Below are 14,414 nucleotides of genomic sequence, written 5' to 3'. Positions count from 1 at the left end.
ATCTATAAATCCACTCCTGATGCTCTTCAATTGTAATTTTAAGTAATCTCTGGTATTTATTCTTTTCCTTAGATGACAATACAAGCAATCCATACCAACCTATTATTCATATATCATTTCTTCTTGGCAGGTTGTTTACATACAATGAATTCCACCTCCTGAAAACAACTCTTTGTTGGACCTACCTACAGCTAAACCCAAGGGTTCAGATAATACCATCTCATGAAAAAATCCTAAAGTACTTTAGCAGGTAACAGAGTGAAGGTCTGAGTAAAAAGAAATCCTTTCAATCAACATTATGAGTCCGGCAGTGCATGAGAGGGATTTGGAGAAAACTCTTCTCCAGCAGAACCAGCTGGATAGCAGAAAGGGCTAAGAAGCCCTGAGGTGAGCTGGTGGAAGAAGAATAGAGAGAATAGAGTTGATAGACTGTGAGCCGGGGAAGAGACTGAGGCAAAGGCCCACCACAGGGCAAGGTAGGAAGTGGTCTGGGAAGGCCTCCTGAATTCTGAACTGGGCTTCTCCAAGTTGCACTGGCTTGTGTTAGCCCTCAAGAGGCCATTAGCTGGAGCACAGTGTGCTCTGGCCACATGTCCCTTCCTCTCCTATCTCCTGGGCCACCTTTGATATGCTCTTGCATCAAAAACTCCATGGGGTTCTGGGATAGAGCCATTGTGTCAATTCAGTGCTGGATGGTGAACACTCCTGGGACAGGAGGATTCTGTGGGAGCCACAAGGGCAGGATACCGAGGTCAAGCACAGGGCAGAACCTGACCCCTTTTCCTTAGTTTGCTAGCGTTCTTGTTTAAAACCAGTATATTTAGGGATTTTTTTAAAGATGATCCTCATGAGACATTATTTCCTATGAGTCATGAACACCATAAAGTAATTACTTTTTGGCTCAGAGTTGCACTTCCATGCCTGGAATCAACATTTTTGCAGTGAGAGATAGGAAATGAGCTGAAATTGTGGATGATTTCATTATTTACTAGTTTGACCTGAGATGTGTTTGTGTAAAAATGTTAGTGGGTCATGCATGATTAAAATGATTGAAGGTGCTAAATACGAAGTTTTTAATAAGCTAAGAGTTTTCTCTGTTATGTCACCTACATTAATATATACATATATGTTTTACTTTTAGCATGGATTTTACATTTTAACAGGCCTATTTATTTGATTAATTTAATCCTCAAACTGTATTCTGAGTGGATTTAAATGTATATTTTGAATTTAAATCACTGTCTCATCAGAGCATTCTTTATGCATTTGGATTTTTATGCTACGATATTGATATCTATGACATTTTGAGAGAGAACATGATGTATTTATTGTAGTTTTAAGATCAAATAATGCACATACAGTTATACTGGGCACGAAGGGCTGTCAGGTTCAGGTTCTAATTAAAAAAAAAAAGTTCCAGATCTCAGGAAGATCAAATGTGGTCAGACTTTGCAACCAAACCCTGATGCAACAACAGGAGCCAAAAACCTAGAAGCAACAAGGAGACTTATATCACAAGACAGTGGAAAAACATGCACAGGCTACAAATAAATAAATAAATGCTAAGAGTAGCAGAAGAGAAGAGCAATATGTAAAAACTTTCACATTAGCAGTGTTTTTTAGGGGGTATTTAATGTAGTAATTGGAAGGTGCTTTATTATAGTTTCCACTCATAGTGGTAGGTACAGGTATTCTAGACGTTGTTACGCACATATTTATATAGGTCCCAGTTCACCACATCCTATGTAAATATAAACTTCCACTGAAGTCAGTGGAACTCCATGAGGTCATGATGTGCATCTCTTTGCAGGATCAGAGTTATAGTTTCCACAACTGGTACCCATCCTCTGTTCAGGGCAGCCAAGGTTAGTCTGGGACCTGGTATAAAACACTGACCCACCCACCCTCATTTTGCACCTACAAATAACTGCAGAATCATGAGAAAAATTATGTCTCTCAGATGTCTCCTGATATGTATTCAGATCAGGAGGTACTTATCCAACAACGATCAGTTACTCCTGCAATTCATTTCATCTGTGAATTTCTACCCTTAATTAGATACAAGTGCAAAATGGAATGCTGGTTTTAAAGTCAGGCCTGTGTTTGACATGTATTATTGTGACAGTACTATGCCAGCTGTAGCACCCTGGGCACTCAAGTTGCTGCAGCACAGAGAAGGCTGCAGACTTAATTGAAGCCAATCAATTGTTTCTAGTGGGGATTACACTTGGTGGTTACTGAGCTAATTGTCTCATTAGCCCAGCAGTTAAAGGGAGCATATGGCTTTGTCTACACTAATGCTGTAAGTCGATGTAAGTTACGCTTGTTACGTTACGTAAGTCTAAAAGTGATTTAAAGCGGTGACTACACCACACTATGTGGATGGGAGACGCTCTCCCATTGACATAGCTTGAGGTGGATTAATTAAATTGACGGGAGAGTGCTCACGTCTTCCCCAGACCCGCTGAATCGATGCCGCTGCCTCAGCACCGATTTAGCCCCTAGTGAAGATTAGCCCTATGTAATTGGGAGGAATAGGAGGTAAGGAGAAGCTCAGAGGGTTAGCTTGGGTGGAGGCGAGAAGATGTACGGAAGGCTCCTCCTACTGTATACCTATGCTATGTCCTGTCCTATTGGGAAACAGAGGATTAAAGGTGCATGTAATGGAAAAGAAACAGGGGGTGTGTTTGTGTGACTGAGACTGTGAAAACAGGCGAGGCAGCACTGCTCACTGGGCAGCTGAAGAAGAGCCTTGACAATTATAAAAACAAAGTTTAAAAACATTATATTGAAAATTCCTGCCTCCGTATATTAAAGAATATTTGGCTCGAAGAGCTAGTACTTCATCTAGTGTAAATGAGTGTGCCTCCATCGACTTATGTGCTACTACGCCAGCTAAGGATCTAGCCCAGTCTATGGGTAAGGTGAGCAAACAACAGGTACAGTAGGGGAAACAACACAGTGGAGAAAACTAAGAGCCTCGTGCCAATCTCATTTACTCTCATAACTCAATAAATAGAACCAACGGATCATACCTTTTATTTATGCCAGTGAAAGTGAGATCAGCATCCAGTCCTGAATGTGTTGTCTACGCCACTTGAAAGTCATTTTCTAAAATGAGATGTTGACATTTTATTCTGTTATGAAACAGATGCTGCTGCCTAATTTGTTTGGATAGAACTCACTCTAGCATTTTAGCCAATAAAAACAAATTAGAAAATGATGAATAGCTTTTTAAATCCTTCAGATTTATTAATTTTGAACTAGACTGAGTGTAGACAGCTCTTAACCTATGCAATGACTCCTTGCCAGATGCTTAGGAAAAGCCAGTGATTTTATTAATTACTGCAGGATGCATGACACATCTGAGCCCAAAAAGTCTTTTTCATGGTAGCAGTCACCTGGCAGGGGGTTAGGAGGGAAAGAGAGGAGAGTCAATTTCCCAGAATTAAATTATATGCAACAGTGGTGTGGGGTGTTTTTACATACAAAAAAGGAAAAACTAAAATTGTCATGAAAACAATGCTTCCTCTTGAGGAAAGGGAAATTTGAACAATGTTTTTATCCCAGTAATCCTATAAATTCAAAAGATTAAGTAATGCTTCCCACCATAAACTGGGTTTGAAGATGTATATTTTTTTAAATTACAGTTGGAATTTCTGATTCAGTCCTCTGAGGCCACGCTGGTAATTGCAGGCTTTCTGTTCAAAAGAAGGGTAGAGAATTTATCTTTGCTATGCTATTGCACACATAGACAAGACACAACATAGGGCAGGATTTAGCAATATATATCTGTTGCTAGGTCTCACAACTTTATTGTATATCTCACAATATTTGATATGTTGTTAAAGCTCTAGCTCTTGAGGGCAAGTGATGTGAGAACCTCATTCTTAAAAAAAAAAAAAAAGAAAGTTACTTTTTTAGACTTCATGATTACAGAGAAAAGCCTGAAAACCTGAACCAAGTGTACCCTAAGGATCAGAAAACAGAAGGTAAATACAAAGAACGCCCAAATTATGAAGTGAGCTGTAGCTCACAAAAGCTCATGCTCAAATAAATTGGTTCGTCTCTACGGTGCCACAAGTCCTCCTTTTCTTTTTGCAAATACAGACTAACACGGCTGTTCCTCTGAAACCAAATTATTTTTGTGAACTCTCATGATTTTTAAGACAATCTCATGAGTTTGGGGGCCTGACTCATGATTTTTGAATGCTTAGGGTCAGCAATAGGGTATGTGCAATTAGTATAAGAACTATATCTACTAACACCCAGTTTTAGGTAGGCCGTGTCCTTTTTGGAATTTGTACTTTGGCTCTCAGCAAGCGGGACTTTGAACAAACGGAGACTCTCCTTAGAGGTGTAGAACTACTTCATGGCAGTAGGGGAAAGTTTTAATGTCCACTTTACAGCAACAAGGCACGTGCACAACTGTTTATTTATGGTACGATGTAGTGGAGAATCAAACCTTAAGGGTACAATCTTGACCCCACTGAAGGGAATGACAAAATTCCCATCCATCCGTCTAAAATATTTCTGGGATGTCCATCACCATAGTATCAGAGCACCTGTAAAGAACAAGCTTAATCTCTGTGAAAGGAAGTTAAGATTGAATAAGACTGCTGAAGTCAAGCATTTTTTTAGTGAAAATTTTCACTATTTGGTTTAGTTTTCTTTTGAGGCTTTGGGGTCGTTTTTATTTTTCCCTTTGTAATATGACGATGTGAAAAGCCCAGTATACCCAACATGTCATTCTTTTGAAACCTAGAACAGAGTTGGTAAAATATTTGAAAAAAAATCTTTTATACATTGTTGGCAAGAAAGAAAAAAGATTTTACACCTGTATAGTGTTACTTTTTTTCTCCCCAAGTTTCCTCCCCAAAGCTGTTTCAGTGGTCACGTACACATATGCACAGTGGTCACCACTGAACATGTCAGAGACTTGGTAGGGTAACTCACATGACTGGAGCACTTTCATGGATCGGTATAAACTGTTCAGGAAGGACAGGCTGGGGAGAAAAGGTGGAGGAGTTGTACTGTATGTAAGAGAGCGGTATGATTGCTCAGTGCTCCAGTATGAAACTGGAGAACACCCAGGATCAAGCGGCGTGCCCCAGAGGTCGGTCCTGGGGCCGGTTTTGTTCCACTTCTTCATTAATGATCTTGATGATGGGATCGACTGCACCCTCAGCAAGTTTGCGGATGACTCTGCGATGGTGCTGCCCATGGGAGCCAGCTGAGGTCACTCAATCAGGGTGAACTGCAAACAGAACGGGGCAAACAAATCCCAAACGCTGGTGAATATTCTGATACTTAGATTTACCAAGCCAGCACAAAACAGCTTCTGTAGTACCTCACAGGTTACTCAGAAGTCCAAATAATGCAGTTCCCTTAAAGTACCCAGCCTCAGGCCTCCATCCAGACACACATGTCAAACATATGATGATAAATGCTGAAATTCTTATTTCATCATATAAAAGAAAAGGTTCTCCTGATCCCAAAGGACCAAGCTCCAGACCCAGGTCAAATGATAACTTAGATCTTACCCAAAATAAACGCTTATAGTCAATTCTTATTAACTAAGCCAAAATTTATTTTAAAAGAAAAGAGGGAGCGTTTTGGTTAAAAGATCAATATACATACAGACTTGAATTCAATTCTTGAGGTTCAGATACATAGCAGAGATGAGCTTGTAGTTGCCAAAAGTCCTTTTAGAAATAGTCCACAGGTTACAGTCTAGTGCCCATATTCAGGGTGACTCCAGTCAGTGACTGGGGATCTCAATCCTTATGGCTTAAGGTTTCCCCCTCTTGAAACCCAAAGCAGATCTGAGATGAAGAAGGATCGTGTCGCAAGGTTTTCATACATTTCCAGCAGCCTTTTAGCCTGAGAAAACAATAGGCTTAACTTTCCTTCTCCTAAACATCAAGGCAATTAGTACAGGGTAATTTATCCATTAAACAGTTCAGCTACAGGTTACCACAACCTTCAAAGAGATATATTGACAATAATGCTATTTCACTCAAGTGTCTTCTTAAATGTTAATTCTCCTTTTTTGATCTTTGAATCAAAGCTATAGCAAGAGACAAGACTTGTTTGCTTACATCACAAGACCTGAGCAAACATCTACCCTTCTATCTCTAACAATACAGGCTTGCATTTCAAAGCTCTATTCATTTACATATCTTCCTAACCAGTCTTTAAAATTCCGCCATGGGTCAGGTCAGTCCGTGAGTTAATTAACTCCTTCTGGCCCTGACACCTTTCAATGAGATATTATATTACACTCATAATGTCACAGACTCTAAGCTGGGGGAGAGGTAGATATGTTGGAGGGTAGGGATAAGGTCCAGAGTGACCTAGACAAATTGGCGGATTGGGCCAAAAGAAATCTGATGAGGTTCAGCAAGGACAAGTGCAGAGTCCTGCACTTAGGACAGAAGAATCCCATGCACTGCTACAGGCTGGGGACCGACTGGCTAAGCGGCAGTTCTGCAGAAAAGGATTTGGGGATTACAGTGGACGAGAAACTGGATATGAGTCAACAGTGTGCCCTTGTTGCCAAGAAGACTAGCGGCATATTGGGCTGTATTAGTAGAAACATTGCCAGCAGATTGAGGGAAGTGGTTATTCCCCTCTATTCAGCACTGGTGAGGCCACATCTGGAGTACTGCGTCCAGTTTTGGGTCCCCCCACTACAGAAAGGATGTGGACAAATTGGAGAGAGTCCAGTGGAGGGAACAAAAATGATTAAGGGGTTGGGGCATGTGATTTATGAGGAGAGGCTGAGGGAATTGGGGTTAATTAGTCTGCAGAAGAGTGACGGGGGATTTGATAGCAGCCTTCAATTACGTGAAGGGGGGGTTCCAAAGAGGATGGAGCTAGGCTGTTCTCAGTGGTGGCAGATGACAGAACAAGGAGCAATGGTCTCAAGTTGCAGTGGAGGAGGTCTAGGTTGGATATTAGGAAAAACTATTTCACTAGGAGGGTGGTGAAGCACTGGAATGGGTTACCTAGGGAGATGGTGGAATTTCCATCCTTAGAGGTTTTTAAGGCCCAGCTTGACAAAGCCCTGGCTGGGATGATTTAGTTGGGGTTGGTCCTGCTTTGAGCAGGGGGTTGGACTAGATGACCTCCTGAGGTCTCTTCTAACCCTAATCTTCTATGATTTTATGCCAGCATTTTAGCACCCTTCCCCAATCCCTTCACAACTCAGCTCCTGTTTTCTTACTTTGTGTTGCCGTCTTACCTTCTTCCATCTCTGGTGATTTTAGCAGATAGCAGGGTCTCTTCTGTGTCTTAGGTCTGCTGCCCCTCACTCCATAATGGCTTTGGTGGAGAGGAAATAAGTGGTCTGCCTCCGAGGGTTACAGCAGGAAACAGCACAGAGCTTCTCCCTACTACTGCAGCCAACTGAAGAAGTTTTGGGATATCGACATGCCCCACAAGACCTTGTGGCCTTCACTGTTCAGGCCTATGGAAGACATGCTCATTTTTTCTCACTAGCATGTCAAAAACACATGCATTGCAGCCCCTCCTGCTGAGAAAAATCAAAATGGGCTTCTCAGCACATGGAATGACTCAGCCAATCAGAAAATAGAAGGAATACCTTGTGACTTCAGCCATGTGCATAATTCCAGTTCAAACCTCACATTTCAAATTCACTGTGTATATTTTGCTGATAATCAGATAATGCAAAATATTTTGTGCCTAATTTCAATAATTTTTGTGCCCAAATATGACAGCCAGGAATTTCCCAGGGTGCAGCATAGTTGGCCCTCCACCCCCCCTCAATATGGAGGACATGTCAGGGGTTATCCCCGCAGCACAAGACGCTTAGGTGTTATTAACAGCCAGCATAAGTGAGAACCAGTCCTGAGGCTGCATCACCACAAATGGGAGATTGCAGGGGTAACTTTAAATGACCTTTCCCCACCCTCAAATGCTGTGCTTAGCAGAGCTCAGCTATTCTGAGGATCTGCTCTACCTGGGTAAGGGAGTTTCATTAAATCAGGAGCAAGCCCATTTTGCATCTTTTACATTTTGCATCAGATATTTCACCCAGCTCTAGAATGTACTATAAAATGATAAATTATTCAACCATGCTTTAGGAGTAAAACTATATATAGCTTGTGCAAGTGATTTTTCAGGAAATGAAATTTGACTTCTCTGCCTCACTCCTGAACAAAGGCGAACTACCTTCCACTTCCTTTTCAGAGCATTAGTAATATGTATAAAAGCATATACATTTGCTGCTCTACTCTGACTTTTTGTCCACTGTTAAATACTGGGAAAAATACAGAATTTTCACATTTGGTTTCCTTGGGTAAAGCCAATTGTTGATTATAAGCAGGTTTGCTATAAATGCAGCATTGGACACTTTAGATATTATATTACACACAAAAAACCCCTATTGTAACCTTATTACTCCTCAGGGAATTCTGTACCACTGCGCAATTCAGAATTTCGCAGAATTCCCTGCTTCCCCCACAGAACTGCTGGATTCCACTAGGGACTGCTGGACTCAGCAGAGGCCAGCTCACAGGGACTGGAGCACCCAGCCTGGCAGGGCTGGAGGCTGGATGGTCTGCTTGATCCTCAGTCTCCCAGGGACAAGAGAGAGTCTGGGAGACCCAGCTCTGGCAAAGGGTGAGGAAGGGCAGGGCCGCACCAAGCCATGTTCCATGGTGGGACAGTAAAGAAGTTGGGGGGAGTAAAGGCTCTGGGGGTGCTGGAGGCTGGGGGGAGTGGGGTGCTGGTGGGTGGGTCAGAAGGTACCCCGCAACTGGGCTGTAGTGGGAGAGGAGTGCTGGTGTCTGGGCCGGGGGTGCCCTGTGGCTCGGCTCTGGGGGGATGGGAGTGCAGGTGTCTGGGCTCTGGGGAACCCACACAGCCCCCTCCAGCACCCTTCCCCCAACTGGAACTAGGTTGTCATAGGGGTTTCTTTAACTCTCTGCTCCTAGGGGAATCTTTTTTGCTGTTGTCTGTATTGTTGACATACTTGTTGACAGGTATTTTAAAATAAATTACCAAAATAATTGAAACTGGAGTGCTTATATTGTGTTGTTATGACAAAATATGCAGAATTTTAAAATATTGTGCGCAGAATTTTTAATATTTTGGTGCAGAATTCCCCAGGAGCAGTGTTCCCTCTCATTTTTCCCACCCATGTGCAGAATGAATTTTGTTATGTGTGCCAATATGGAGATGATGTGTGACACATTACCTTCATATTGGTGCACATAGCAAAATTCATGTGGTGGAGGTGGGGCCGAGGGACTCAGCATGTGGGAGGGAGCTCAGAGTTGGGGCAGAGGGTTGGGGTACAGGGGTGTGAAGGCTCTGGCTGGGGGAGTAGGTTCTGGGGTGGGGCTGGGGATGAGAGGTTTGGGGTGCAGGAGGGTACTCTGGGGCTACGGTGGGGAGAGAGGACTCCCCCCAGCTCTCTCTCCCCACAGCAGCACTTGTAGGGGCAACTCCAAGGCTGGGGCTGCAGGAAAGGCGCCCCTCTCCCAGTCCCACCAGGTGTGGGCCAGAGCTGGGTTCGGGCTGGGGGAGGGGTGCCCTGGCCACAGTGGGGTCCAGGCCAGGCTGCACTGCCCCAGACATGCCTGAGGCTGGGCCACCCTGCCCCAGCCATACCTGGGGCAAGGCCGGGCCGCCCCGGCCTTGACTGAGTCCAGGCCGCCTCGGCCGCAGCAGGTTGGGGGCTGGGCTAGGTTGGGGCCGGGGGAGAGGGATGTCCCTCCCCTGGCCATGGCAGGTCCCCGGGCGGGTTCCCTTAGCGCCTGTGTGGCGCTAAATAGGCTACTGTGCGCCTGTGCAGCTTGCAGGGAACTTAGCCCAGGAGTACTTAATGTTGTTTTAAAGTCAAGCACTCAAGTTAGGAAATGAAAGAATTAAAGTTGTCTTCCATCTCAATTTCACTCCCTTATGCAATATGATAGTCTTTAATTGCAAGATCACATACCACATTTTCCACAAGGCCCATGCCTCATTCAATGCACAGAATGGACGGTCCTCTCTTAGTGATCAGGTTTACAATTTTTTTGTTTTATCCGCATTCTTTGCTGTGTGGCCCCCAGCTTTATTTACTGCACACTATCCAAATCGTGCACTGAAAACAGAATTATTAACTTCATCATGGGTTTTATTCCTCATGGGCTTTTCTATGGCTCTCATCACAATAGTATCTGAGTTCTTCACAAAGAGTATTTAATCTTCACAATACCCTTGTGAGGTGAGAGGTTACTATTATCCCCATTTTACAGATGGGGAACTGAGCCACTGTGAAATGAATATCAAAAGTATTCAGTAATCCAGGGTGCCCAATGTGAGACACCTAGTACCTGTTTTTTCAGATTACTCAGCATTTTATAACCATTTATATGTTCAAAATATCGCTTCCATTTACTTCAGTTGCAGTTGTGAGTGGTCAGGACTTCTGCAAATCAAATCCTAGGATATCAAGTCAGGTACTCAAAAAAGTGGAAAGTTTGGTGTAACCAACTTGCCCAGCATCACACAGGAATTCTGTGACAGAGGTAGGATACATCCATTTCTCCAGGACAACATTCAACTTCTTTAAGCATGAGATCATCCCTTTTCTTTCTGCAGTCCCCGGCCTGAATCACAACACAATTTCCAACTTCTGCAACCAATGATGAAGGGGTCCCACAGTCTCCTTTATTACATAACCATTATTCATCCCTAGAGCAGGTTCATTCTATGCACTGAATGAGTCAGGAGTCCTGTAGAAGAGAAAAGCATATGATCATGTAATTAATGACTATCAAAATGCATATTCACAAGAGGCCAGATTAAGGTTGCACAGGCAACCGTAATCCTGGCATTTCCTAACTTTTGAGTGCTTTACTTTGCAACGCTAACTATCTTTTAACATAGGTTTTTGTGTGTAATTTTTTAATTTTTTTAAGCAACCTGAAAACCCCCCAGAAATTCCATCATGTGGGATGGCATCATATTGACCCCCACATGGTTCATCAGCATGGTTGGAACCTTCAGATCCACCACACTGACCTTTGCTACTTGAGCTAATGGAGTAACTGATACCAGTAGTAGGTTGTCATCTTGCATACGAACTACAACTAGAGCAGAATAGGACACTTTGCCAGTGAGTTTCATAGATGTTTGCTGATAGCAAAGCAATGGTGAGACTCAGGAATCTTGGGTTCCATTCCAAGTGCTGGACTGGAGTTTGCTCTAATGGTCAGATTCTTTTGTTCATTTTCCCTAAGCTTGACCCCTTTCATCTCCACAGTAGTTTAGGCAGCCCAAATCATACTGCCAGAGAGCAGCAGTGTTGGCCAGAATCTGTGTTGCAGCATTTGCTATTGCTGCGCTTGCATGTGCTGGAACTAGGGATGCAGGGCGGGGGGGAGGCTGCAGCACCCCCTGGCTTGAAGTGGTTTCCATCATATACAGGATTTACAGTTTGTTTAATGGCTCTCAGCACCCCCAATTTAAAAATTATTCCAGCACCCCTGGTCGCGCCTCCTCCTGGCCCTGGGGTGTGTGGAGGGGGCCTAGTAAAACAACCTGCAGTTATTCTTCCCAAATTTAATCCAAGGCTTTTCTAGCCCCCTTATGGTGCCACACAGTTTAAGGAGTTATAGCAGAAAGAGGAATTCTTCAACTTGGTGCTAGTCTGGGCTTTCACACTGACTCATTGCATGCTTTTGGACATACACATTAATCTTTGTGCCTCTGTTTCCCCATCTGTTATATTAATAGATTTCAATGGGCATTTTGACTGAGTTCAAGACTTAGCCCATTTATTATTTTGATTAATTCATATCCTGAAATGTGCAGAGAATTTACAAGGAGGCTATGCCTTTCAGGGCCCAGCCCATTAGCCTTATTAAATAAAGACTGTACAGAGAAAACAGGCAAGGCTGGAGCCTACTGTACGTTAAAAAGAACGTTTTATGAAGCACCTATTCTTTCATACACTAAAAGGGAGCAATTGCTACAAAGACAATTTCTTCTAATGGTTACATGAATTTGCTGTGTGTTAACCTCTTTATTACTTAGGTAGACTCTACTCATATGCAGTACTGTAGCTCAGACAACTTGTTTCTCCTTCCAAACAAATAGAAGTGGGGAAAACCCCTTTTAAGTTCCTTTGTCAATTTCTGAGCTGAGATACAGTAACAGAGGAAGCCCAGTCAGCACTGACCTTTTCAGTAGTGGTCAGGTACTTCTACTGATTACAAACATGAATGGTAGGAATTACAACTCGTTTCCAGTCTGTCTGTAATTATATTTTTTAAAAAAATTGTACCCAACAGTTGGAAGTAAGTGGGAGCTATGGGGGCCAAGCAACTCTGAGAATCAGACCACCGATATTTCCTTTTAAAGCTTCCTTTTATGAGTTCTTGCAGTTGCAAGCAGTGTCCTTCAGACCTGCAGTTGCATTCTTTGCAGTGCTGAAGGTTAGGCTGCTGTCAAATATGTCGATGGAGAGCAAGCTATAGGAAATGTGAATTACATAAGAAACAAAGCAAGAGCCTTTTTCTCTTACCGGATGTTGATTTGCTTCAGCAGTGTAACCTTCAGTACTGCAAAGCATGCAACTGCAGGTCTGAAGGACACTGCTTGCAACTGCAAGAACTCCTAAAAGGAAATACAGGGGGAAAGGCATTTTGTCTTATCAAATATAATCTAAGTGATGTGGGTAGATTAGTGAACACTTGGCAACTTTGTTTAGGATACAGTCTGCATAGGACTGTATTCTTCCAGCTTGGCAAGGAAATCTTGAAGTACCTAGTTCCTATTAATCATTACATAACACAAGTTGTTAGACATTATATATATATATCCCCTGTGGCTTTCAGCAGGACACTGGGGGTTGTGAAAAGGACAGTGCAGGGCCATTTACGTTGGGTCTGTGCTGCTCCTGTGCTGAGGGAATCCTCCTTCAGCCCCTTGAGACTGATTAATGGTCCTTCTGTGCCCTTAAAGTGATTGATAGGGACTGCAGCGGGGGCCACCATTGGCCCCAAGAAGTTTCATTTGCAAACAGAGTTTTAAAGTCACTTAGAAAACTGTGACTTTCAATATTGTAATGAATGTACCCTAGAGCAATCTTACAGGCAATTAAAAAAAAAAAAAGAGCCATCATGGAGATTGGGCTGTTTCCCCAAATGTTACTGCTGATGAACAAGAAAAATGATAGTGTCACAGTCTCTGGGTAGGCTGCTCCACTGAGACCCTCTTCTCATCCCCCGAGTGCGCCCCTTTCAAGTGGCAGGCCCATGACTCCACTTCTCTTTGGGGCAAGATCCTATAATTCAACCACTCTCTGTCTGTGTCTCCAGGTTATATCTCTTCTTGCCCCCAATACTAACTGTGACTAATTCAGCAGGTCCAACTGGGGCTGGACCCTACCATAGTTTCTCTCTGGGAGCTTGTGACAGTATGTGTTTGCGGTGAGTCAGAAACAGCTTCATCAAACAAAGTGTGATTTTTATGGACTAAAAGGTACACAGAGCTTGGAGAAGTAGATTTAAAACAACAAAGACCTATCATGGTATTCCCTTATTTAAATTTAACCTCCATTTATAGCTCAGGCCCGTCTGTCTTTTTCCCCATCTCTGAGCCTTCTCCTTCTGTCTCTCCAGGGTATGTCTACATTGCATTGTAAACCTAGGTCTGGGGACCCAGGCATATGGACTCAGTGTATCCAAGCCTGCAAGTGAGTGCCCACACTGTGTTGTAAACTTGGGTTTACAATTGCTGGACCCAGGTTTCACAGGCATGCTAACAAGTTTATGCTGCACTGTGCAGACTTTTTAATTGGGACTGCGGCTTGAGCTGCGTCCACATTGCAAAATGACAGGGTTTGCACTTCAGTGACAACAGGAGTTGGGCTGCGACCCTCACCCCAGCAGGGTCCTAGAACCCAGGTCATGAATACTTGCTGACCTGTCAGACTGATTTGTGTGTGGACAGAAGTGGGTGTTGGGCTCAAACCTGAGTCAGAGCCTGGGCTTCAAGTGCAGTTTAGACATACCCTCAGTGAGTCCTCCCAGCATGTCAGCTTTTTCACTAACACGTCCTGGTCAGCATCTCTGACCATTTCTCCACTCCCTTTCTGCCAGTCAGGGTTTTTGGATCTTTTGTGTCTCCTTTGATTCCAGGCTAAGCCTTGGGAAGAGTAAAACATCCTAGCCTGGACAGAGCCAGCTAGATAACTTCTCCCCCACAGCTGATGGCCCAGCCATTGTTATCTTCTTTGAAGCTGTGTACATGATGCTGACTTATCTGTGTCCTTGTTTTACCTTTCCCACTTGGTCCATCAACAGCCCATGTACGGCCTCCTTTGATTAAACTTTCTGTGTTTGGGCAGGCAACAATACATAACTGAACAGGGAAACTAAAGTCACACATAGTCC

At 43.4% G+C, this 14,414-nt stretch overlaps 1 protein-coding gene across 1 annotated transcript in view; it reads left to right on the top strand.

The window, feature by feature from the left end:
- Window positions 1–14,414, top strand: part of BTBD16 (BTB domain containing 16) — a 46,143-nt gene that overhangs the window by 17,360 nt on the left and 14,369 nt on the right. The window contains exon 11 of the mRNA XM_048858890.2: window positions 131–250. Coding sequence (XP_048714847.2) covers window positions 131–250 — 120 coding nt within the window. The remainder of the gene's footprint in view (window positions 1–130; window positions 251–14,414) is intronic.

This window comes from Caretta caretta, chromosome 7, assembly GCF_965140235.1.
Source record: "Caretta caretta isolate rCarCar2 chromosome 7, rCarCar1.hap1, whole genome shotgun sequence".
NCBI lineage: Eukaryota > Metazoa > Chordata > Testudines > Cheloniidae > Caretta > Caretta caretta.
Note: the sequence above shows the minus strand (reverse complement) of the source record. Positions and strands in the feature narration are given on the sequence as shown.